This window comes from Hydra viridissima, unplaced genomic scaffold (genome assembly GCF_058129835.1).
Source record: "Hydra viridissima isolate aposymbiotic clone 2 unplaced genomic scaffold, HvirCarnegie_v1 scaffold_9, whole genome shotgun sequence".
Taxonomy (NCBI): domain Eukaryota; kingdom Metazoa; phylum Cnidaria; class Hydrozoa; order Anthoathecata; family Hydridae; genus Hydra; species Hydra viridissima.
The window spans coordinates 1453881-1479969 of NW_028324308.1; the positions used below are offsets into that span (position 1 = coordinate 1453881).

Here is a 26089-nt window from a genome sequence, read left to right on the forward strand (position 1 = left end):
AAAAAACTATTTATTATCGAAAAAGCAAAACCAGCCATTAAAGGCAATAACTAGTTTTAGAACCTCTTAAGCTAAAAAATTTAGCTAAACTTTTTATTTCTTATTTTTTGTAAATAAGGCTGTCAGCATCCAACAGGGATTGTAATACTGCAGCACTTAGCTTACAACCAATCATTTTTCCCAAGAACATCAAAAAAAGCCACTATTCTTGCTTGTCCTCCTCAGAAAAACTTTGAAAGATGTGCAATAAAAAGTAAATGTGATTGTATTTTGGCCAAGGTAAAAGCGCCATGGATTAAAGCTGGATTTTTTATACTAAACGATCAAAGTCTAGTGAAAAATCTTTCAAATCTGGACAATGAATATTCAAAACTTAAGAAGCATGAAAAAAGGGGATTCGCTGCAGATTTTGCAAAGCAACACGATTTTAAAGTTTACCTGAACAAAGTATTCTGGGCTGGCATTCCTGATCTTAGAAATACAATAAAAAATGACAATAAAAGATCTGATTTAAACAAGCTTGAGGATTTGGAGTTTCTGGAGGACTAAGAAGGGGAAAGAAGACTTATGCTTGGATCAGAAGATAAGAAGTACAGAAAAATAGTATGTATTTCTTTTAAACCAAAAACAAAAGATTGCTAGGCTTACTAATCAACTTACTTACAATTTACATGCTACTTAAGACGGTTTAAAATAAAAATAGCTGAACCAAAAAAAACGATATTCACTCACTATTTTAATCTCTCGTATAATTTAATTAAATTAATAAGTAGTGAATTTTTTGTTATATTTTTAGGCAATGGAGAGTAGCAGAAAGAGAAAGCAGCAAGTGAAACAATGGTATAAAGAATTAGAGGGTACAACTAATGTTGAGATTAATAAAGATACTAGTGAGGACTCCTTGAATGATACTGATTTTGATACTGGAGAGTGGTTTAAAAGAAAACCTTCACAACAAAAAGTCACTGCTGAAATTCCCGTAGATGTTTTTGCTGGTAATGTAGCTCTTATGGCTACGATCAGTGATATTTCTCCAAGTGTTTTACATAAAGTTACAGGTGCAATTCTAATTCAATCAGGAGCTGATCTGACAGATTTCAAATGTAGCCAGTCTACAGCAGCTAGAAAAATGAAACATCCAAATCATAATATATGCATGATACCAAAAGAAGATGTTCAACAAGCAATTAATGAATCCCCATACCCATGCATAGTGCATTTTGATGGCAAAACATTAATTGAACTAAACAAAGGAAAAAGAATTAAAACTGATAGACTGGCTGTACTCGTACATATTGAAGGTGAGACACACTTGCTTGGAGTACTTCCTTAACCATCATCCTCTGGTAAAGATCAGTGCAATGGTGTAATAAGGAGTACAACCTTGAATCCAAAGTAGGAGGAATATGTTTTGATACAACTGCAAGTAACACTGGGTTAAAGAAAGGTTCTTTAATTAGAATATCCAACAATATAGACAAATATCTTTTACTTATTGCATGCAGACATCATGTATGTGAATTAAGAATGGTTCATTTTTGTGATTCTGTTTCAGATGAACATTACACAGGACCAGATAATCCCATTTTTAAAAAATTAAAAACAAATTTTGAAAATCCTGATTTTAATTACAATCAAACAGAACTGATAAAGTTTGATTGGAAAGTAGTAAGGGGAACCATTCTTGAGAAAGCTGCGCAAGAGTCTTTGAACTTTTGTTAAGAATATATAACAAAGGGAAAAGAAAATAAAGATTTTATTAGAGATGATAGAAAGGAGCTTGCAGAACTCGTCGTAATTTACCTTTCTTCTTCTTTATTAACACTAACAAAACCTGGAGCAGTTCATCATGCTAGGTTCTTATCCAAAGCACTTTACTACCTAAAGCTACAGCTTCTTTCCAGCCATCTCGAGTTTGTAAACCAGAACAATAAACTCAAGACAGAAATCAGGCTAATAAGGGAATTTACAGTTTGCTTTTATGCCAAATGGTATTTACAGGCTAATGACGCTATTAGAGCTCCCTTGATATATAAGCAATACACCAAATGCAAAAGTACCAAAAACTTTGTGCCAAACCAGATGCTGTCGATGCAGTTTTAAACTCTCTTTGCAAAAATAGTTGGTATTTAGATTCAACAATGATTCCTCTTGCTCTGTTGGATGATAATATGTCATATGAGGAGAAAGCAAATCTTGCAAAAGCAATAATAACTTTTAAAATGCTGATTTCAGCATGGTACAGTACTAAAAACAAATCAAAAATAGATATAAAAGATAAAACAAAAATGGGAAACGAAATTAGTGAAGATCCTTTTTCACTTGCTCTGTTGGTTGATGAATTTTCATATCTTATGTTTGATAGAATTGGATTAGAGGAACAAAGGATAAAAGATTGGCTTTCGCTTCCCCCTAAGTTTTGGTTTACTCAATCTGCTTTTAAAAGCTTTTAGAATTATGCCAAATCTTTAATTGTAGTAAATGATCATCCAGAAAGATCTGTTGGAATGATGCAGCAATTTATTCACCGATACAATAATGAGGAAGATAAACAGAACACATTGCTAACTGTTAAAAAAGTTCGTTGTGCTTTCAGAACACCTGGAAGACGTTCAAACAAACTTTCTAATAGTAAATTTGCAGAAAGCTTATCTTCACTTCAGAGGAAGAAAAGTGGTGAAAATGAACATAAACACAACTGAATTTCTTTGCTTTTGAAACTTAATCCAATAACATGAAACTATTATCAAATACTGTGATTTTTTCAAATCTAAATAGAAAAAAAAAATTTTTTTAAAAAAAACTACGATACCATGTATTTTTGCTAAAATATATAAGTAAACATCCCAGAAAAAAAAATTTTCAAATTTTTTTCATTTAACTTTCCCCCTGGACCAGCAAAATCGGCTGTTTTTGGGAGTTGTTTTTTTAACATTTACCCCAAATCTAGAGTGTATGGTATTTTAGATTTGAAAATTTCCTCAAATTGACTACCCCTTATATATATATATATATATATATATATATATATATATATATATATATATATATATATATATATATATATATATATATATATTCTTATATATGCATTCTTAGGGGTAAAAAATATCCATTGGTGACTTTTTATAACCTGCTTCCTTAACTTTTTACAGTCTAGGAGCGAACTTAACCAGTAAATACACAAAATTTATGAAAAGCTTATATTAAACTAAAACAGCTTAATTTGACTACATTCAGTCTTGATAAAAGTTTCACGACAACCGCCAAATGTGGAGGATATCCTCCCGATATACCGCTCGTCATCTTGGCCTAAGAACTCTTGATGGCAACTTTCAAGAACTTTGTCTTAAATTAGAGTTTGGAGTATAACAAATCTTAATTCAAAATAAGTTTCGAAGTCCCAAACGGAGTTACCAAACGAGATCAACAACTCTCAGAGTTTTTTAATGTTTATTTGACTGGTATTGAATTGAAACTTAATTTTGTCCCGATTGCGCCTCCGAAGATAATAGCTTGCTTATCTCCGTGTTAACGGAAAATTATTTCCGTGTTGAATGAAAATAATGAAATTCAAGTTTTCTTCTTTTATCTGTCATTTATGAACTAGCACCTATTTTTAAACTATTTTATGTTTTAGTTATATTTTAGTAAAATTATGAAATATTAGGCTTTAAACTTAAAAATTTTTCTTCGAAACTTTGTTTGTGTGTATTTCTACAAAATTTTGAATGTTTGTAAATACGTTACATACATACATACATACATACATACATACATACATACATACATACATACATACATACATACATACATACATACATACATACATACATACATACATACATACATACATACATACATACATACATACATACATACATACATACATACATACATACATACATACATACATACATACATACATACATACATACATACATACATACATACATACATACATACATACATACATACATACATACATACATACATACGTACAAAAAATTCTGCTTTGAAAAAAAGGCATATTTTTAAAGCCGGATACAGGTATATGAATATATTTAAAAATAATTTAAAAAATAATAATAAAGTTAGCAATACTATTTATCTTTTTTTTTATAAAAACATTATTATTAGTAGCATTAATTCTTTAACTCTTTTACATTTCTTGGGTTAATAAAAAGAAGTGGACTGGTGTTGAGTACTGGAATATATCAGTTATAATTTCACTAGTATACACTATCTTTGTCACACGAACTTTGTGATGGTTTTTGTTTATGTTGGTGTACCCTCATTAAAAATATATAATACTTTTGTTTGAATTACATCCAGTTTTTTAGTGAAAGCTGCATAATCATTTCTAACCTCATAAAGTTGTTTTTATCGAACGCGTTCTAACAACTCCGACAGTTTTTGTTATGTGTGTAGAGAACTTTTACATCTCAGCGTTGAAACTTTACACCACTAATTGAACAGTGCTATTTAGACTATTTTGGGTTTCCTGTACGGCATCAGGATAAACCTTGGATTCCACATAAATACTGTGCAACGTGTGTGAGACTCCTATAAGGTTGGTCTAATCAAGAACCTTGACAACTGTCATTTGCTATACAAGTGATTTGGACTAATGGATGATGGAAGTGATTGTTTTTTTTGTTTGACTCAATCAAAAGGCATTAAAACCAAGTCCAAATACACTATCCAGAATCTAAACTTGTCTTCGGGCAACTCACCCATCCTACATAGTCCCGAACTGTCTGTGCCAAAATCGATCAGAAAGTAGGGATTCTAGTTTGGAACTTGTTTTAACATCGCATATCTTCATATGAACTTATATAACTTCAAAAGAACCGCACTTATTAACACAAAGTGATTTAAATGATTTAGTACGTGACTTAAATCTACCTAAAAAATAAGGTTTTGGTGTCTTTGGTTCTTAATTTCGATATCGTGATGATAAAATAAAACCATACTTTTCTAAAGCAGATGCTAATGACGTTGCTCTTGTGATGAATTTACCTAAATTTTGAATATGAACCAAGTCACTGACGATTGTTGATAGACTTCTACTAAATCGTTCGTGTTTATTACTTCGTTCGTTATTGACATTACCAGCTCGAGAATCAGATTTTGGAAGACTTTATCTCATATTGTCTTTTAGTGGAGGAGGTGGTGGCGGGGTAGAACATTCAGGAAAACTAGTTTAAAAGCGCTTGTTGCTGCATAACCGAAACAAACTTCCTTCAGTGCCGGTTGCTTATGCTTCTGATATAAAAAGACTTATAAAAATTTCAGATTTCTTCTTGAACAAATTAAATACAGTTTGGAAAGTTAGTGGCAATTTTAAAGTAGTTGCAATTTTGATTAGATTACAGCTTGGTTATACAAAAACTTGTTGTTTCATTTCCGAATGGGACGGTAGAGACAAAAGAAGTCACAATAGAAAGAGAGCGTGGCCCAAGCATCAATCACTTACTCCAGGCTATAAAACTGTTAAAGTCGTTTAGTGAACTCTGATGACATACGTTTACTACTATTACACATAAAGCTCAGGCTCATAAAAAATTTTGTAAAAGCTAAAGATAACAGTGCATTTTTATATCTGGAGGAAAAATTCCTCAAACTCAGCGAGGCAAAAATTAAAGAGTGAATATTTTTAGGTCCACAAATACGTGAACTGATAAAAGGATAAAAGCTTTGAAGAAAAACTGAATGGTCAAGAAGAACTCGCCTGAAAATCTTTAGTGAATGTTGTCTAAGGTTTTCTTGGAAACCATAAAGCGGAAAGTTACAAAGAGTTAACAAATGAACTCATAATGTCTTATAAAGATTTGGAGTGTAATACTTCCTTAAAAATACGCATGCTAGACTCTCATCCGGTTTTCTTTTTTGTGGTAAATTTAGACGCTGTGAGTGAAGAACAAGGCGAGAAGTTCCATCAGGACAATGGAGGAGCGCTATCAAATGAAATGGAGTCCAGGATTGCTAGCAGATTATTGTTGGAGACTTGGAAGGGACCAACCAGAAGTCAAATATTCACAAAAATTGCAAGTATTCGTTGTACATTAAGCAATAATTTCTCTAAGTGTAGAATTTGTTTGTACTTTTTACGAAAATGTTTTGATGTCACAAGGAAACTTAATGTGTCAAGCATTTTTCATTAATACATTATTGTTTGGTGGCCTCATAACATTAAAAAATTTGACATTTTTTTTCATGTGACAAAAAAAAGTTAAAATTTTGTTAACCAGTTTTTTTGATAAACTACTTGCACTTGGATTGCATTATTTGCTCTTTATTATAGAAATATTAAAACAACCTGGCAAACATCTTGTTTGGTGAAACTTTTTGATGACACATCCCTTTCATGAAAGACAACAAACGGCTGTTTTCTATTTGATCATCTAGTTGAATATCTAATGGGTACCTTTTCGGTTTTTTGCACACACTTTCACAACTAGCATCAAGAATCGACATTTCCAACAACGACAATAGTAAATCTTCTTTGTCTCTCTTTTCCTTCAGCAAATTTTTCATAGCATGCAATTGATCTTTAATTTCAGGAAGCGATTGTTGATCAGATTTCTTGTTTTGTTGCGATTCGTTGTCGTCATTAGATTCCTTTGTATTCTTTGTTTCCGTTAGATTTACATTTTTATCGATGATGGCCATTTTTGTTTCGAACTTTGCTTGCTGCAGAAACTTATTTTCGTTATTTTCTGAAACTTCGATTTTGTGAAACTGAGCACAAACATCAAATCTATTAATTAAGTTAACGCAAAGGTTTCCATCTGATCTGTCACCATCAAATTTGTTTAGTATTTCGTCTTTATCCTTTGCGTATAATGCATCGTCTTCGTTAGCACCAACGCTGTTGTGAGTAATTTTTTTATCTAGAGGGTTAGTATGATGAGAGAATATTTCGTCTTGATCATCACAGTTAAATTCACTTCCGGACACAAATTCATCTCTTATGTTACACTTCAAATTTTGTTGCGTCTTAGAGGATTCAGTTTTTTGTGTTGTAGATGACTGAACGTTTGTTAACCGATTCGTTTGTTTGCAGCAGTCATTCTTCTTTCTTTCGCTCCACCTTCTGGAATTCTTTTTTTTTTTATTCCATTCAGAATTGGATTGGTTGGAGAAAACATTTAACTTTGTTTCTTCTGAGTTAGGGTTTGGTAACGAGTTATTTTGAAGTTCCATCACGTCAGGTGAAGCAACTATCGTTTTGTTCATGACATGCGGTTTTTGATTAGAACTTTTAAATAAGTTTTCGTTTAATTTCAGTTTGTTTTGGGACTGTTGTGAAATAGATGAGATGCATTGATTTCTGAAGAACCCTCTTTCCTCTTGTTTTTTACAATCCTCCTCCTGTTGATTCGCGGTCGGCTGCAAGTTGTTAGAATGTTGAAAGATCTGTTCGTTGTCAATTTTTTGTAAGGGATACATTTGCTCATTTAACGGATGCATGAGTTCGTATTGCGAATGTAACAATTCGTGTTCCGAATGAAATAGTTCCTGTTGAAGATGCGGCATTTCGTGTTGCGGAGAGGAAAATTGTTGCATAACTTGAGGTGGTGAATGGTAAAGATGCAAAGGATGAAAAATATATTGTTGAAAAGGTTGTTGCTGTAATGGATTAAAAGGTATAGGGCATAACTGAAATAAATTTTCTTGTAAATTGATTTGATGCAAAGGGCGTTGATTTACAGGGTGTTGAAAAGGATAGCGTTCTAAAGGAATCTGTTTAAAACTGCGTTGTTGAAACGTCGAACAGTTTTGTTGTAAATTGTACTGTTGCGAAGAATTTTGGCTCATGTTTGGAAAGATATTCTGACGAATAGAAGCCGGAAATATTGAGCATGGCAAACCAGGGCGTATTAAAAGTGGTAATGAATGAAATAGCTGTTGAGGATTACTTTCTAAGTTTTGAAAATGTGATCTTTGCGTATCGTTAAAAGATGGTATTGGACTTGGTAAAGTGCTCATATTAATTTGAATTGGTTCTGATGAAGGTATATTTCTCCGCAGTGGAGATGGTGTGATATTATTTTGAATATGACTTGATTCTGTTTTTTGATGAATTCTATCAATCGTATCATTCATGTTACGACAAACATCTTCAAAATCTAGTGCTCCAGGAAGAGCAAAATACGCTTTGAATTTGAGCGATTGGAATTCATTGAACGGGAAAATAGAATTATCGAGCTTAGAAAAACTCTCGATAGCTCTTTCCGCTGAGTCGAAGTCGATAAGTGTGACTTGGTGAGTCGATTCATTTTCGGTGAAACTTTTAATCTAAAAAATAAAATCCGTTAGACATGCAGTTGTTGTTGTTGTTGTTGTCACTATTGCTAAAAAGTAATAGATTTATGAACTGGATTTAGATTTATTGAAAGGAAAATGTTTTTACAATTTTAAGGATCAAAAAATCAAAACTTTGAAAGTTTAAGTTTAATGGACGTTATTTTTACCGCTACAAATTTTAACGACGTATTACACCAAGAAGGGAAAATTCCACCAAAAAACTTTCGGATTTCTTTTTCTGTACAACTTGGTGGGAAACCTTCTACTTGTATCGTCTTTATGTGAAGTAAAGAGGCTTCTGAAGTGATGCCTTCTGGTAGAAGCTTAGCATTCACAAAACAACCTCTAAGAATTTTTGTATGAAGAAAACTAATGCACTTCTCTGCGCTTCGCAAGTCTTCGTATACAATCCAGCCATATCTTAAGCTCTTGTTACCGACTTTAACATGTTGAAACTACAAAAAGGTTGGTTAATTTTTAGTGTCACCAACCAACAATTCTTCAGCTACACATAAGAAATAAAAGTACTTTTTTGTATCTAGTTGAAAATGATATTATCAAAGAAATAAGTATGGACTAAAATTGTGAGGATTGATGGAGGTATGAATAGAATACTAAGTCTGGAGGATGATAATACTACCAAAGTTCAAAACTGTTGTACACCTGTCTGATCCGGTTAAAACAAGATTTAATCCCTACTGTTACATTTATATGATCTTTAGGATGTATTAAATATCTTTTAGGATATGTGAAATAGGGAGATACATTGTGATTTCACATAAACCTTATATTATTCTCCTATTCTAAATTGTTGTAGATTTAGCTGTAAGTTTTGTCGAGGAGAGACAAACAAGCGAAAAGCATTAAACTTTATGATTTGCTTGATGTTGGAATTGGTTGTTATACAACCATTGACAAATTTTGACCATAAACTACCGGGGTAAATAGTGACCTTGTAAATGTGCAATATATGCTACAGGAAATTTCTACAAACACTGTTATAACCTAGTTAGAATTTTTTTATGAAAATATTATCTTGTTTGATGCCATAGTTGCCGTGTATTAACATTTCATTGTCGTTAACCACCATTTCTTTTCGGTCGATAATAAAGCACAAACACAGCATTTCAGCATTTTTTTTTTTTTTTGACAGCCTATACGTTTCTATATATTACTGTGGGCGAAAAATAACGAGAATTTGTTTACAAATCAAAAAAACTTTTTTTATTCTTCTAAAGTCATTTCATCTCTTTCAAAGTAGAACCCCCTTAACCCCCCAGATGTAATACACGTGTCCCAACGTTTTTTCAAATTTTCAAAACATGCTGCAAAGTCTCCTTCCGGTATAGTCTTCAACTCCTTCTTCGGTTCGGTTTCTATCACTTCTATCAATTCAAAACGGTGGCCACGGAGCGGTTTTTTGAGTTTAGCAAATAGCCAGAAGTCACTTTGTACTAAGTCAGGCGAATAAGTTGGTTTCAGAACAATATGTGTTGAGTTTATGGCGAAATGATTACAAATTACGATTACAGTGTGAAATGGTGCATCATCGAGATGTAAAAACCAAGAATTGTCTCTCCACAAATTCAGTCTTTTTTTCTTATGCAAAGAATGATGCAACGTATAACACCCAAATAGTATTCTTTGTTGACAGTTCGGCCGGTTGAAACATGACCTTGATTTTTGACTTACTTTGACGAGGTTTTTTCGGTCTCACCTTTTGCACGGTATTCAACCAATTTATTGGTTGTTTCCGGGTCGTAAGCGTAGATCCGTTTGATGCGTTTCATTTTGTCTTGATAGTCGGAAAGTATTGCTTCACACACTTCAACGCGGCGCTGTTTTTCCATGAAATTCAGCGTTTTTGGCACCAATAGAGATTTCACTTTTCTAAAGCCCAAACGGTCACTTAAAATGGTTTTCACTGATCCTTCCGATATTCCAATAAGGTCAGTAAGGTCTCTGACTGTCAATCGATAATTTTGGAGCACCAATTCTTTGATTTTGTTGACGTGTAGCTCATTAGCTGATGTTGATGGTCGTGCTGGCCGTGCCTCGTCTTCAAGGCTTTCCCAATTCCCTTTGAACATTTTGTACCACTTATAAAAATTCTTATTTTCAATAGAACATGCTCACCTTCTGCAACATTTTCAACGTTTCCGAAGCAGAAATTTCATTCCGCACACAAAATTTAATGGAACTGCGTTCTTGAATAATTTCAGACATTATAAAACGAAAAATCCACTTTTAACTGTTTACAAAAGGACGCGTATCTCTAACACTAATGAATATTTTGACGCGTAATTTGGAACAGATGTCAGTGACAGCAGTGCTAACTTAAAAATAAAAACATTTGTCCCTATCGGAATCATAAAAAAATTCAAATTCAAATTTCCAGTTATTTTTTGCCCACAGTAGTACTTTGTTTAAGAATAACCTGATAAAAATCTTTTTTTAATATTTTATTTGTTTATTTTTCATAGTTTAAGTGACTTTCATGGTCTTTAACAGTTTTAACATATATGTATATATGTATAAAGATATAATTCATTTCGTACCATGATTAGTTTTTAAGTTGAACTTTTTAATATCAAAATTGATTTTGTACCTTTGTTAGAAGTTTTCCAAAACCGCTCATGAACTCATCCATGTACCCTGCATGAACGTCATTGGGAATATTTGTGACGATGACAATTGTTGACTTCACTTCAATATTTTCCAAAGAAAATATTTTACCCGATGGAGCGTTGGCATTTAAAACTTCTAACATTTTACTTAGAATTTTGTGCTTCATTTGAAATGGAGTATAAACATCAACTAAAGCAAACACATTTTTAACCCAAATAACAGAAAAAAAAGTAAAATTTATAAGTAAACATAAAAAAAAGGACAACACCTTCGTTGTTCAATGCGGAGACATTTTCAAGAGGAAGGAATTCGTTTATTTCATTTTGTAAAATCTACACATAAACCAAATTAAAATAAAAATTTTGATAACTGCCTGAAATATTAAATGTTATAGAAAATTATGTATAAAAACATAAAATTTTTTAGTGCAATTTTTACTGTTTTTCTTCTATCTATTTTTTGTTTCAAATTCTGTTTGTAATGCAACAGTGTTTATGAAAATGAGGTTGAATGGTTTTCACAATAAAGTTTCAAGCATTCACTTTACCTCTGCTAAGGGTTTTTCTAAGTGGCGCACTCTCAGAACTCTTCGTCCAAAATAACTTGCCATCGTTTATATTCCACAACTTTGAGACGCATTAACCTTACGTTCGGTAAATAATGTTGACATTTTTGAGAAGAAAAAAAATCTTTAAAAATAACGCTTTTAACAATGCATTACCTTCACTGACGTCAAACGTTCATAATGTTAATAATGTTATTACTAAAAATATGTGAATTATTTCTATTTTCATATCGAGATTATTTCTATTTTCATATCGAGATTTTACGATTTAAAAGGTAGTTGGAAGGTCAACGTTGACTGAAACGCCAGGGTCAAAATTTAAATATGACCGTTTTGATTAAAAATTGATTCTGCAATCTTTCAGAATCAGATTCAGTTCACTTTCTTTTTAATGCTATTGAAGAAAATATTTCTTCTTGTTCATCTTTTTTAAACTCTGATTTCAAGTTTTTTCTGTGACTTGTAATATTGCATGTACGTGGAAAACCTTCTACAAATTCTTTTACAAATACCTAATTTGCGGGCTTTTTGAGCAGAATCTGTAAGTCTGCTCTGTAAGAGCCTTTTCTTAAATACAAAAATCGCAAATTTTTTCAAGATAGGAATCTTAATACTAAAAAAATCATATTTGCGAAGATTTTCTTACTCTTTTAACTCCAAATATTTCCCGCGTGTATCAAAAGTTTTAATTGAGAGATAATTATCACTTAGATAAATGTTTTCATTTAAAAATTCTTCGAATTTTTCTGTATTTTATTGAATTATCGTGAATTTCTTTGATATTTATTGTCTACTTTGCCAATTTCTCCATTGTTTATTAAGTACTTGATATTTAATTATTAAAAGAAAAAAACTTCAAAATGGGCAAAGCTTCGCCCATTTTGAAGTTTCGTAATGAAAAATATAACCATAAATCAAAATGACGAACACGTTTGTCAACAATAGCTTGAGTTTTTAACTAGCTGCTTTACGCTTAGTTTCCAAAGGACTTTAAAAATGTTATTCAAAAACATACCCTTAATAATTTGGTTATTAAATTGGTTTTTATCTTAATTTACTAACATCTTTCTAGTTTATTTGAAACACACTTTTTCCTTAAAAAAACTTTATTTCAAAAATCAGAAACAAACCTTAGTTAATATTTGTTTTTTGTAACTAGACTTAGACAAATTCGAAAGTAAGGGTTAGGGTTAATAAAATTACTTAATCAATTGAAAAGTATATTTATTTGCAATTAATTTTGAAGAGTATATTCATTTTAACAAAAACTTGACTTCAGTACTTTCAGAACTTAAGTTTTCAAGTTGCATGCTTTAAATATATTGTCTCGTGTAAAATGTTTTTCTGCTATTTTACAGAATACGAACTGATTAGAAACAACTTGCTTTTTTCTCAGAAATGTCGGAAGATGGAAAAATATGTTTAATAAAAGATTTAAAGCCTGGATGCAAGAACCTTAATCTTGTATTTATTGTCATAGATATAAGTAAGTTTCATTTTAAAAAGTATAGTTATATTATCTCATATGATATGTATATGGCATTTAGATTCATATGGCACCAATATGACAGTAAAACTATCTAAAATGCAATACCAATTGGTTCTAGACTTTTCCAATATCCTAGATATTGAAAAAGAATTGTCATGACATTCCTCTGCACTGTTTAAAATTTGTACTATTTCTTTTCCTCAGGCAAATACTTTCTTTTGTATTATTTAAGGGATTTGTATATTGTTTTCTACTTCAAAACAGTGCTAACTATTTATGAAAAAAAAAGGGACTTTTAAAAATATGAAAGTGTATTTCAAGCTCAAAAATTTTGAAATATCAAACTGGTGAAGCACTTTATGAAGCACTTTATAACATTATGAAGGACTTTATAATATTATAAAGCACTTTATAACATAAAACACTTTATAACATTATGAAGTACTATACAAAATTATGAAGCACTTTATAATATTATGAAGCACTTTAGGGCAGCACACAAGCCAAATAACCCTATATGCTGTATTGACACTGAGTCGTTATCCAGGGAGATGAAAGCCAATTCTCTTTGCATGATATGCTTCACAAAATCAATTTTATTTGTAGTTTTTTACCAATTAAAGAGTGTGACCTCACAACAACAATTGTGGTATTTTCAAAAATTTATGAGTATTGTAAATCAGGATTTGAGCAAACTCTTATAGTAGCTAATAAACTAAGATAAAGAGATATGAACCATATTTTAAGGCTTCAAAAAGAAGAATAGATTGGAGATTTATGAAGGATTTGATGAGTACTTTAATGATGTAATGGAGGAATTCCAGTTTACTTTGCAAAAGTTAGAATGAATCATGCCCAATCAATTATGAGGGATGAACTTGAAATTTTCCAAGTTTTTTTTCTGGTTATTGAAACAGACCGTGACAGATTGGATCAATTAAGTAAGTGTAAGAAATCTACTTTGACAAGTGAAGATATTTGAGATATAGATGCTTTTAATTTGTATGGTGGTTTCCTATTGGTCTATGTTCTTTAAATAATTAGAAAAAGGGGATTGCTTAATTTCAATAGATATTTCTCAATTCTGTGTTTGCCCTAATTCAAAATTATACAGGGAATTTATATTCATAAAAAAGTAAAGCTTTGAAAATTACATCCTTTAAATAAAAACCATTTTTTTCTTCATGCTGACACTTTCTAAGGTATAAATCTTCATCCGTTATAATTTTTCTTGGCCTATTCCTTTAATTTCTACACAGATGTTGGCCTTCAATTACTAAATGATTTGAGGGTTGTTACAGTATACTTTATCTTTCAGTACATTTAGATGGCTTCATGGCTTCTATTGGCGTATTTTTTACTAAAATAAAGTTTTAAAAAAGCATGCAAAATCCAATTAAGTTTAAAGTTTTAATTAAAGCTTTAATTAATTAGAGGCTAATTAAAATGAAAAACTTAAAAGTCTAATCAAGGTCTATTGTTGAATCAGCAACAGCAGTCCCAGTTGATGGGTATCTTGACCTAGCTGGAGTTTGAGCAATTTGTGTACCAGTACCCGATGGAGTTCCATTTACTGCTCCTTTAGCAGATGATTCTTGAGTGTTTCTTTGAGTTCCCCAATTTTCAAGTTCTGCTGATGCTGGTGAAACTCCAAGAGTAATAAACTCTTCTTCCTTTGAAGTCAAGATGTAGGTTCTCATGATAACCTTGTCATATTAAAATTAAATTTAAATTAGCTATAAATATAACCGAATATCACTAATATTGTTAAAAATATCAATTATATTGTTATCTCTTGTCATCTCTAGTTAAAGAAATAAAATATTGTATTTCAATTTAGTTTGATAATTTTAAAACATAACATTTATTTATCATTATCTAAACTCCATTTCGATAAATTTTGCACACCGCCTATAGAAAGTTTTGATACGATAAAAATAGCATATTGAAATGAAATAACGATTAGTTTCAAGAGTTTAGTTTTGATATGCAGATGCTAAGTTGGCGTTAAATGGTCCACTTCAATGGTTATTGAGTTTTAAATGGTGTTGTGACTTTTGGGCCGTTTTTTTTCAATATCAATTATTTTTATAGAACCAACAGGAAAACTTGTAATCATATGTTTTACAGATAAGTTAGAAAACTATTTTTCTATTTTAAAAATTTTAAATGTTTTTCTTAATAAGCTTTTAAAATTTGCTTTGCAACTTAAACAGAAGTTGAAATTTATTTAAAATTATGATTAAACTTAACAGACATGTTTTAAATTTTTGTATAAGTTTAAATATAGTATAAGTTTAAAAATACAGGGAACAATAGCATAGCTGGTAATGAAGTACAAATACCAGCATGTGTAGTTAGTAATATATGTAGCTGGTAGCTAGCTTTTAAAAACTAAAGCTCAAGAATTTAAAAAAGAACTTAAGCTACCTTTTTTACAGGTTTGTTTGTACTCAAGCTCTGGAATAAAATAGATCTAACATTTGCTAAGTTTTTTTTACAGATATAACTTAACAGAGGTGTAAGATTAACTATGGTTGTGTTTCACTTTAACTCTGATAAACACTCTCTTCAGAGCTCCTGCTTTAATTTACTACTGAGCCCTGTTACCATTGTCTAAAGTATCATTTAAATCTAGGTTTTCAATCTCATAAAACGATTCGGTTCTAGTAAAAAAGTCTATTTGAGTGTCTTGATTTTAATGTTTTTCAATTATTATTATTTTTTTGATAAAAAAAAAAAACATTTTCTATTGAAGGATCACTTAATTATCAATTAAAAATTACTAATTAATATCCTGATATTCCTTCAATTTTCTTTCCCTTTTATCTTGGTAATTTTTATAATTACACTGGGTCTAAGGAAATTTAATGAGTACTAGTAATAGTATTTTATAAGAGAATCAAGATTCATGTTAATGGTTGCTTTCTTAAGTGATTTTTCAATTACAAACTCTATAGTATTCATAATGGTTTATAAAAACTTAGACTCCTGATGTTTTGTTTAGCACTTGATTTTAGCTGAACTTAAATTAGACTGACAAATACTGTGGCTTGTACCTTCGTTAGGTACCACTACAGAACAAACTCTTATCCACAAACAAAATCGTATTTCAAAAATCAGACAAATTAGTTCTGGATTTATTTCTTATTACAACTAATCATTGAGTAACTTAATTGGTATTAATTTTTAATATTTAGTAAATAAAGATGATGTCTTATGTTAACTAAAGATTTATAAAAATTGAAAAAAAAGCAACTGTTATACAAGTACAAACCAAGTTACCACTGGTCACATTGCAGGAGGAAGCACCACAGTGTAGATTGGTGTGTAAGCAATGATTGTGGCTCCTAGTTTAGCTGTTAAATCAATTCTCAAAGTAATTTTTGAATTATTTATGTATCAAAATTAATGTTAATTTATTTTAAAAAGGTAAACCAACAAAGACAAAAGATGGTCATGAAATTCGTACAGTGCGTGTTGCTGATAAGAGCGGTTCAGTAAACATGTCAGTATGGGATGACTGTGGCTCTCAAATGCAATGTGGCGACATCATTCGATTTACTAAAGGGTTAGTATAAAGTAACTAAGTATAAAGATTTTAAACAACTTGTTTTTTGAAAAAAAAGGAAGGTCTGAAAATGCACCTATAAATGTCAATAAAAAACAGTAATAAACAGTTTTAGGTGGGGTGGGAGGAAAATGGAGGTTGGAAGGTAAATTGTTGGAGCAACATCTTTTTTTTATATTATTGTAATTACACTATTTGAAAAATTTACAGTATTTAATTTTCTTATATATATATATATATATATATATATATATATATATATATATATATATATATATATATATATATATATATATATATATATATATATATATATAAGAAAACATCAAATGTTTGAGGATTATTTAATACATATTCTCTAAATACAAATAATTTATTATGAGAAATTTTCTTTGAATTACAGTTACCAGCATCATCAGCTTGTAAAGTTACTTTAAGTTTGAAAAAACAGTTTAAAATTAACTGATGTCAGCAGTTGAATGACTTCTTTCTTTTTTATCCTTACGTAAAAATGTGAAAAATGGTGTCCAAAATTTAGTTTTAATAATTTGGTCATTATCGAGATTAACACTGCCATTTAGAGGGGAACATTGATGCCTCTATATTTCAAGAGCCTCACGAATCTTCCGATCAAGTTTTGTCTCTACTTTAAGAGTTTTAGTTTTTTCCAAGTTAATTTCTTCTGAAGATGATTTGCTATGTGTGGCTATTGCAGACTGATGATGATTGCCCTCATTTAAGTTTTTTGATGTTGTTGGGTTCAAGTTCTAATTTGTAACTTTATTTTGCCAACATATTTCTTTAAACAGTTACATTCAATTAAATAAGTTCCAGGTTGGCTACTTTAACTTTTTTGTGCGGTAATTTAGATTTGTTTTTACATATTAGCAGTGATCTTAAATTAGGATTGGATTTAAAAACTACTCTATATCTAATTTCTCTAAACACTTTTCTCAATTTTGGGGACAGTGATCGTATCCACGGTAATGATGCTGTATGGAGGGTGTCATACTCAGATTGAATTTTATTTTTCTTTATAGATCGTTTTTTACTAATTTAGTTTGCAATACTTACTAGTTGGCTTTTGTCGTAACCATTTTCGTTGAATATTTGAATTAGAAAAGTTATCTCAGTTTGTAAATGTAAATCACTGCATATGGAGTAAGCTCTGTGATGTAACCTTTAAATATTGCACTTAAATTTTGGGGTCGTGATTTGAGTAAGGTTTTATTTGAATATTTGTAATGGCTTCTTTCCTGTAAACTTTAAACTTGTAATTGCCTTTGGTGTTGTTCATTATTGTTACATTAAGGAAGTTCTAAGTTTTATTTCACTTTCGATTTCGAATGTGTATTGTATTGCAGGGTGTTCTTTATTCAAAATAGATTGGAATTGTTCTGCTTCCTGAATTTTTAAAAATCTAGCATGACTATCATCAATATATCTTAGATAGGATTTTAAATCAAGAAAAGGGTTTAAGGTTTTTGCAATTTTAAAAGCATTCTCTAATAATTCTTCTTCTGATAATTTGAAACTAGAATGAAACTTTTTTTGGATGAATAAAAAAGTTGTAGACTTTCTATGGAAAAAAAAAAATTCAATGTGATCTTAATTGCTCATAATTACCATTTTAAAATGTCTGAACTTTTATTAAAATATTAGAATCATGGAAAAAGAAATAAAAATTTAAGTTATTCAAATTATTTAAGTTGTTGTTATTTTTTAGCTCTTTAGTTTATTTGTATGACTTTTATGGATTTTGTTTTTAGCAGGTGTGAACATAGGTATTTTATCAGGTAATTATCTTTTAGATATGCTCAGGTCTGGAAAAATCAGCTAACGCTTTATGTGGGTAGGATAGGTGCAATGGAGAAAATTGGAGAGTAAGTTGAATATTTTCAAAATAACTTTATAAGTTTTATGTTTTGTAATTTCATTAAAAATCTTATTTAAGTTTAGTGGCCAGAACATTTTAATGGTTCCCCGTTTTTAGGGTTGATGACCCCTTTTGAAATTCAAGAATGGTTGGCAATCCCAAGTGATGGCAGCCAGCTAAAAACCAGGGGATAGGGTTCTTGGGGATGGAGGTTAGAAGTCCCCTCTTGAATTTCATAAATTTTATTGTGGTTGACAGTTTTTAAAAATAAATGTGCATTCTATTATGCTAAGTTTACACTTAAATGCTGAGTTTTCTGATAAATTAAACTAACAGAGCAAGTATTAAGTTTAATAGTAGGAGTAAATAAAATGGAATGAATGATAATAACCTTAATAAGCTAAAAACAGTATTAAATATTATGAAATATATACTAATAATAAATTGTCAGAATAATGGTCCTAACATTGTTGAAGCTCTTATAAAGCCCACAACTTTTTCCCCAGGCCTTTGGTTTGTTATAAGGTAAGCACCATGACATCTTCAAGTGTTGCAAAGAGTTAGCTGTTGTTTTTTCTTCTCACTGACTTCACTATAAACATCCATCATCTTGTGCTTTTTATGCACAAGATTTTACAAGAGTTTCTCTGAAAGTTTGCAGGGTTTTTTTAATAATTTACAAATTTTTATAATGCCTGATTTACTGTTGCAGTTTTTAGATAAAACTATCCAGTAAAATTTAACTAAAATTTCTGATGCCCAACACTTATATTGGGTAAGTCCAAGCCCTTTTTGGATGTTCTGGGTGATTGTTTTTCTAGATAGCAAATCAGTTTTGAAGGTTTCATGGATTTTTCCACTCAGCTGTGAGGTGTAAAGCAAACCCAAGATCATGATTTTATGCTCTTTGATCTAAAAAAAAGGTTTCAAAAAAATAGTTCATTACTTTTTGAGCATGGGAACCTTCTGATCTTTTTAAATTTTGAACTTTTTTCCAATGGTTTTAAAATTATTTTTCAGATTTAGTTAGAAACTTCCCCAAGTTTTTGCAGTGGGTTTGTGCACACATTAAGCCATTGCTTTAATTTGGGCTTATGTTTAAACTTATCATTTATGTTCTGGTTTACATTTAGGTTCTGTATGCTGTTTTCTGAGCTCCCAAACATCAGTGATTTCAATCAAGAGTTTGTCCCACAACAAAATAAACAGGTCTGCTATTTTTGCTATAATCTAATAAATATTTATGTAATAAAAATATTAATTAAATATTTAAATTTGATACAGAAAAAAAAAAAAAAATGTAAAAATTCAAGTTTTGCAAAGAAAGAAGTTCTGTTAAATTTACAAAAAATATATAAAGATATAAAAAAAGGTACATATAAAAGTATATACAGTATTGGACAAAACATTTCCAACCAAATAATGCTAATTTAGTTTCTTTATATAAAAGTGCTGCATTTTTTTAATTTAGAGAAATAACTATGTAACTGTTTAGAGACGAAGTTCTTCAAGTTTTATTCATCACAAAGTTCATTATTTGTACACGAAAATTAATAAATTAATCAAAAGTATCAAAAAAAGTTGATTTCCTTCTGGACAAAACAAGTGCAACTCGACAAAATGTTGACCAAGCTGTATTTTGCTATCAATATTTCGTGGTGAACCTTTGTTGTCGATCACAGCCTTGCATCTTCGAGGCATAGATTTGATCAGGTGATCAATGAAACTTTGTGGAATCGCTACCCAGGCCTTTTGGATTTGTTCAAACAGTTGATCCTTATTACGAACACCTTCACGATTAATTCTGCGGTTGACAATCTCCCACAGGTTCTCGATAGGGTTGAGATCCGGAGATTGAGGCGGCCAATCCATCACTGATAGGTGGTTGTCTTGAAGCGACTGCTTGACTACTTGTGCAGTGTGTTTCGGATTGTTGTCTTGCTGAAAAACCCCTTTTTATTGGCATATTCCATTCAGCATGAGGTAACATAACATCTTTCAGGATATTTTTATACATGAAACGGTCCATTATTCCATCGTTTCGATGTATTGGACCTAGACCGTTACATTGCCTCCACCATGCTTCATGGTCTTATGGCAGTAACGTAAATCGAGGCGTTTTCCGGCCGGTCGACGTACACGGCAAATGCCATCGCTCCCAATGATGTTGAACTTCGATTCATCACTGAACAGGATAGTTTGCCATTTCTGCACATTCCAGTCAATATGAGATGTAGCAAACAGGAGTCTTTTCTTCTGGTTTTTTAGTGAAATCAGCGGTTTCTTTGCAGGGCGTCGAGAAAACAATCCGGCTTCAACAGCACGTCGTCTGATTGTTCGGTCCGATACAGGCAGCTCTAATTGCTTTTGTATCTCGACTGATGATATCCAGGGATCCTTCTTGACGGATCTGACGATCATAGAATCCTCCCTAGAAGTGGTGGAACGCGGTCTTCCACCTTTGTTATCTGCTGCCAACTTCCCCATAGAACGATATTTGGAACATAGTCTTGATACGGTCCATTTTTTCACGCGATATTTATCACAAAATTTTTTTGTGACATTCCACTTACGTAATTGCCAATAATTTTCTTTCTTAGTTCCGATCCAAGACTGTCGGGAGCCATTTTTGCACTTGAAGTCATAAAAATAATAAAAATAAATAATCACGCTTCTCAAGGCTTACCGTGTTACATTTACCTTGTGATGATACAATAATGCTCTGTGGAACACAACGTCTTGGTTGGATGTGGACTGTATTGATGTAATGAAACACTTGTTGTATTTCACTTCTTGTATTGATGTTCTTCCATAAAACACTTTGATAAAACTTACTTCGATAAACTGCCTTGATAATACTGACTGATTGACTTCCATATACTGACTGAATTACATGTCGATTTACATGTCTCTTATATAGTAAAATGAACCTGTGTGAACCTGTTCTGGAAGAATCTAGATGCTTCTTTTCAATGCTTCTGGATGCGTCTGGATGCTTCTGAATGTTTCTGGATATTTCTGAATGCTACTGGATGCTTCCAGATGCTTCTTCTGGAAACTTCTGGAAGCTTCTGCATGCTTCTGGAAACTTCTGGATACTTCCTTTAATTATTAAAAAACTTCCGTGACGTTGACACGGACCAGACTTAAGAAAATGAAACAAACCAAAAAAGTTGCACTTGTTTTGTCCGCTGCAAAATGGCACTTGTCAACGAAATTCTGCCTGTGTGCTGTCACCTGTCAGCTGATTGCTCATGTCATGGCATGCTATGACTCCAGACTCCTGAACTGTTTTCTGTGGTAGTATAGTTCGTTTCGTTTTTAAGACATGTAAAATTAGGAACACTTTTTAGCATTGTTCGATGTTGGTTGCAAATGTTTTGTTCAATACTGTATATACTAAAAGTATATATATACTAATTTATGTCCTTTTATATATATCTAAGTTTAAAAACTCTTCATCTGCTATTGATAAAGCATTACTTTAGAATTCGGGACATGTTGGGAAATATTGAATGGTAGAAAATATCTCTTGATTTTTAATGTTTTTTCATGTATTATTGCTTTAATTAATATTTGGTTAATTTTTTGGATCAAACTTTGCTTTTTTGAAGATTTCCTAGTTCTTGTTTTACTTAATTACTTTTTTTTCATGAAAATAAATTTCTCGAATAAATGTCACCTCTGGAGAATTTGCCTCCTCTAGATTTTACACTTTCAGTAGTAAAAGCAATTGTTAGGAAGTATTATACCAAATTTAATTAAAAATCGTCTTAAGAGGTTCTTTAATAACAAACTTTTTTGTTTTGTAACTTATATTTTTCGTTTTTCAGTAGCGCTTCGTCGTTTTTTATCAGGTTGCTTAATTCTTTTGATGATATTTCTTTAGCTCTCAGATAAAAAGCTAGAAGGAAGTCAAGCTGTACCCCCACCACCACCTCCGCCATCTGGAGAAACTGTCAAAACACCTGCGCCTTTGCCAGCTAGATTCACACCTCCTCAGAGGACGAACTTTTCTGAAAAAAATGATCCTCGTTTACTGAAGCATCAAAACAATGATGTAAAACTACATTCACCTAGTGATCCTAGGCAACGTGTTGCTCAAACAATGAGCCCTATTTCAACAACTCAAACCCCTACCTTAAGTACGAACATAAAGCAACCACAACTGAATGTAAGTAGAGACCCGCGACGAAGGTAATACGTTGGCCGTGCTTGCAACAGCTGAATTTTCTCATCAGAAATCTACACCTGTTTTCTAATGTTAGTTTTCGGGTTAAAAAGAATAGATTGAAACAGTTCACAGACATTTTTTACGCTACAATTTGAAAACGATATTTTACTAAAGTGTTGACATTTTATGCATGTTTATCTCAGTTTTCTAATTGACTTAAGTTCTTGCTTAGTGTATTTCTAACCTAATTCTCTAATATGGTTATCTAAGCCACCGCTTAGTTAGTTCTTTGATAACCACATCATACAAAATCATCTCAACGCACAGTGTATCGCTTCATACAAGCTAGGTGGACAAAAATATTTTGTTTAGTAATTTCATTCCTAAGAATGTAGTTAACAATATTTTGGTGTTTTATTGATTAGTTATGCAGTAGGGTAGCCTGGGGGAGGCAGGGGGGCAATTACCCCGCGCGTTTAAGCTTTAGGGGGCGCCTAAAAGTCAATTTTACTATAAAAAGTTTTTTTTTTTTTTAATTTTATTGTAAAAAAGGAGATATTTTAATTACTTTTAAGATTTTAAAAGTTTTTATCTTGAAAAAGTTATAAAAATAACTTTAAAAAAGTAATAAAAATAAATACTAAATTTCAACACATTAATAATGTAATAAAATTTTGCCTAAAATAAAAATATACTCACTACAAATATACAAAATATAATAATAAACTCACTACACTACGTAAAATAAAAAAATATTTTATTAATAATTAATCATTATCGGATGAATCATTGTTATCTTCAGTAGCCGATGAATCGGACTCTAAATAATCTTCATCGTCACACATAATTCTATTTTCAACAAGCTGTGGTGGTATAATAGGTGGGATAATTAAATTCAAAACTTCTAACGGTAGTTTGCCAGTTTTCTTACTTGACACTTCTCTGTGTGAGTTGATGACAGGATCTGATGTTACCAAAAGCATATTGAGCAAATCTATATTTGTGCAAATACGTGAATTTTTTCTTGTATGGTGTTCGCGGAATCGACGAAAATCTTTATTGCGGGCTTCTTGAGACTCTTCCGACAGTTGTCCTATTGGAAGAAGGCATGTTTTTATAACTTCCGTGCTATGTACAAGTATTTTGTGCACAGTAACAGGCATATAGTACCACGGATACAGATTAATATAAAGAGTTTTGGTTTCAGAACAAAACTTTTCAAATTCATAATAGTTAATATCATAGCCAGAGGAAAGTGTTCTTAATAAAATACTAAAATTTTTAATGAGATTGATGTCTAAACCCGTAATCTTGCCGCTTAACTCTGGCTTCATAAAAAACCTGCGAGCAGTGTTCCCATCATTTGTATTCCCAAAGCCAGGTTTTGGTTTATCTACAATAAGACCCATATGCTTTTTAAATTTTTGTTTAATATCTTCTGAACGTTTTTGGACACTAGATTTATCTTCATCGCTTCTAACTTGCCACTTTTTTATATCTAAACGATAGCTAATGTGTAGCATGCACTCAAAAAAACGAATCCACGCATGCAAAGTAGACAGACCAAAACCATAATGTTCTTTTTTAACAACTAAGTCTTTTAGTTCACCGTTCATCATTTTAAGAGTCGCACCACATATGTAACATTTTTGTTGGGAACTTGTGTCAGCCAAGGCATTGCAAACTTTTCCATCTACCATTGATAGTATTAGGTCGTGTTTAACAGTAATTTGAGATTCGTTGAGTCTTACAGATGTTGGAACAAGTTGAGAAACGTCTGTTAAAACTTGGTTAGTTTCTGTTGTAGTTAAAAGATTTGTTTCTTTTGAAAAAATAAATTTAATTGGTCGGCAATAAAGCGTGGATGAAGGTCGTGGATTTTGCCAAATAATATTTTGACCGTCACTCAGTCTCAACGGAACAAATGAAAATACAAACAGAAACTCATCAGTAGCATCAGAGTTTTTAAATTTCTGTTTGTATGTGCTGTGACCGGAGCTCCCATCACATCCCCATTTGCTAATTAGTGTGAATGGCGTAGTAAAAGTAATACTTTTAAGAACTTCGCATTGGGCTTCAATTAAGCGTTCAGTAGTTTTATCAAGTATAGCTTGTAGGCTAATTTCGGCACGTGTTTCTGTAACAGAAATATGTTCATCTAATGGATAACATAACTTTTTCGACTTGCATAGACTATAATAAGATGGAAATAATATATGCCCTGCCTTTAAAGACCACTTTCTCGTCTGTTTATAAGAATGACTTGTACATTTAGAGTCAATATAATAAGCTAATGCCTCGTCACGATTTAACTGCCTGCCCCCACAAATAAAGTCTTTTGATTTAATTTTTTCTGATGATTCCAGACTTTTTCTGATTAAAGTAGCTTGGTTTCTGTGCTCCAACGCACGGCATGCTACTTCAGCAGCTGTGGTCAACTCAGTTGCACTTTGCAATTTTACTAAGTTTTCAACTCTTCGTTTTTTGGTTTTAAAGGACGAGTCTTCAAAGTTCTTTTTTGGTCGTCCTTGAATTTCTCCAGATGATGAAAAAGTACATTGCTGGTATATACTTATTTTAAATTCTACATTTGCCCCCTCTAACCAAATTTTATTTTTGTTTAAAAAACGGTCCATCATCATATGTGCTGCAGACCATTTTTTTGCGAATTTTGAAGCCATACATGAAATTTTTAACTGCAAAGACCTCTCAGAATCTCTAGTCACATCAGTTACATCAGTAACACAAAATCTTTGCAAAATAAAATCCATTCAACGAGAATTTCTTTCTTCTTGATTATGTCTTCGCCATTTTTCAAATAACTCCATTTTTGAAAAAGAGCGCACATGATCTAAATGAAATTTAATAACAAAAAATTGTGGATTTATGTGGTGAAAATTTTTTCTTTGTTGTACACCTTAGGACTTTAGCTATACACTGTTAATAAATTAGCTTGGATACATGTGGATACAAAAAGTTGTATAAGTTTAAAAATTAAAAACCAAAAAATATTTTACAATTTTAACCCAGTTTTTTAAACCATACTTTAACACATATTGCTTAACTTTTAAATAAAATATTTAATGTAAGTAAATAGTACTTACCCTCAAAAGTAAAATCCATCGCTGCATTAAAATGATTGCTTTCTTTAATTCTTGCTAAATGTTAATGCAACGATTGTAAATTTTTATTTAATTTTTTTCAAAAATGAAATTACATTTTAACGCCTCTTTAATTGCTTATGACTCATTGCTCTGTAATGTTTTTCATAATTAACATCGCAAGTTATTACTAATATAGGACTGTTATTGTGAAAATATTATCAATTAGTTGATTTCTTGATATGACTTTTGTCCACCTAGCTTGAATGAAGCGATACACTGTGCAACGCCCAGTATTATGTAAGCGTTTCTATCTGTTTTTCTACAACCGCTTCAATTAACTCCATTATCACTGACAATTATTTGCATTTC

The 26089-nt window shown here is 31.4% G+C and overlaps 3 protein-coding genes and 1 pseudogene across 5 annotated transcripts; 2 read left to right on the top strand and 2 right to left on the bottom strand.

The window, feature by feature from the left end:
• Positions 1 to 1009: 1009 nt before the first annotated feature.
• LOC149883534 (uncharacterized) lies at positions 1010 to 2702 on the top strand (annotated as a pseudogene).
• A 3336-nt stretch (positions 2703 to 6038) lies between these two features.
• LOC145186091 (uncharacterized) lies at positions 6039 to 11694 on the bottom strand. Of its 2 annotated transcripts, XM_080062156.2 has the most exons (5): positions 11489 to 11694; positions 11210 to 11273; positions 10922 to 11130; positions 8481 to 8768; positions 6039 to 8304 (listed from the first exon to the last, which is right to left on the bottom strand). In XM_080062156.2, exons 1-5 carry the CDS (start codon positions 11549 to 11551, stop codon positions 6313 to 6315), a joined length of 2616 nt encoding a protein of 871 aa, XP_079918282.2. In that variant the 5' UTR covers positions 11552 to 11694; the 3' UTR covers positions 6039 to 6312. The 2 variants fall into 2 exon arrangements, with proteins under 2 accessions (XP_079918282.2, XP_089954327.1); XM_090098201.1 differs by lacking the exon at positions 8481 to 8768.
• Positions 11695 to 12855: 1161 nt separating this feature from the next.
• On the top strand, positions 12856 to 22831 carry LOC145186139 (SOSS complex subunit B2-like). 2 transcript variants are annotated; one of them, XM_090098382.1, is made up of 5 exons: positions 12856 to 12992; positions 16428 to 16566; positions 18378 to 18449; positions 19576 to 19651; positions 22332 to 22831. In XM_090098382.1, exons 1-5 carry the CDS (start codon positions 12905 to 12907, stop codon positions 22641 to 22643), a joined length of 687 nt encoding a protein of 228 aa, XP_089954508.1. In that variant the 5' UTR covers positions 12856 to 12904; the 3' UTR covers positions 22644 to 22831. The 2 variants fall into 2 exon arrangements, with proteins under 2 accessions (XP_089954508.1, XP_089954509.1); XM_090098383.1 differs by lacking the exons at positions 12856 to 12992; positions 16428 to 16566; positions 18378 to 18449 and adding an exon at positions 18560 to 19247 and having other exon boundaries at positions 19284 to 19651.
• Positions 22832 to 23262: 431 nt separating this feature from the next.
• LOC145184896 (uncharacterized) lies at positions 23263 to 26089 on the bottom strand. The gene is made up of 2 exons (XM_090098381.1): positions 25721 to 26089; positions 23263 to 25467 (listed from the first exon to the last, which is right to left on the bottom strand). The coding sequence occupies exon 2, from the start codon at positions 25385 to 25387 to the stop codon at positions 23384 to 23386; it is 2004 nt and encodes a 667-aa protein (XP_089954507.1). The 5' UTR covers positions 25388 to 25467; positions 25721 to 26089; the 3' UTR covers positions 23263 to 23383.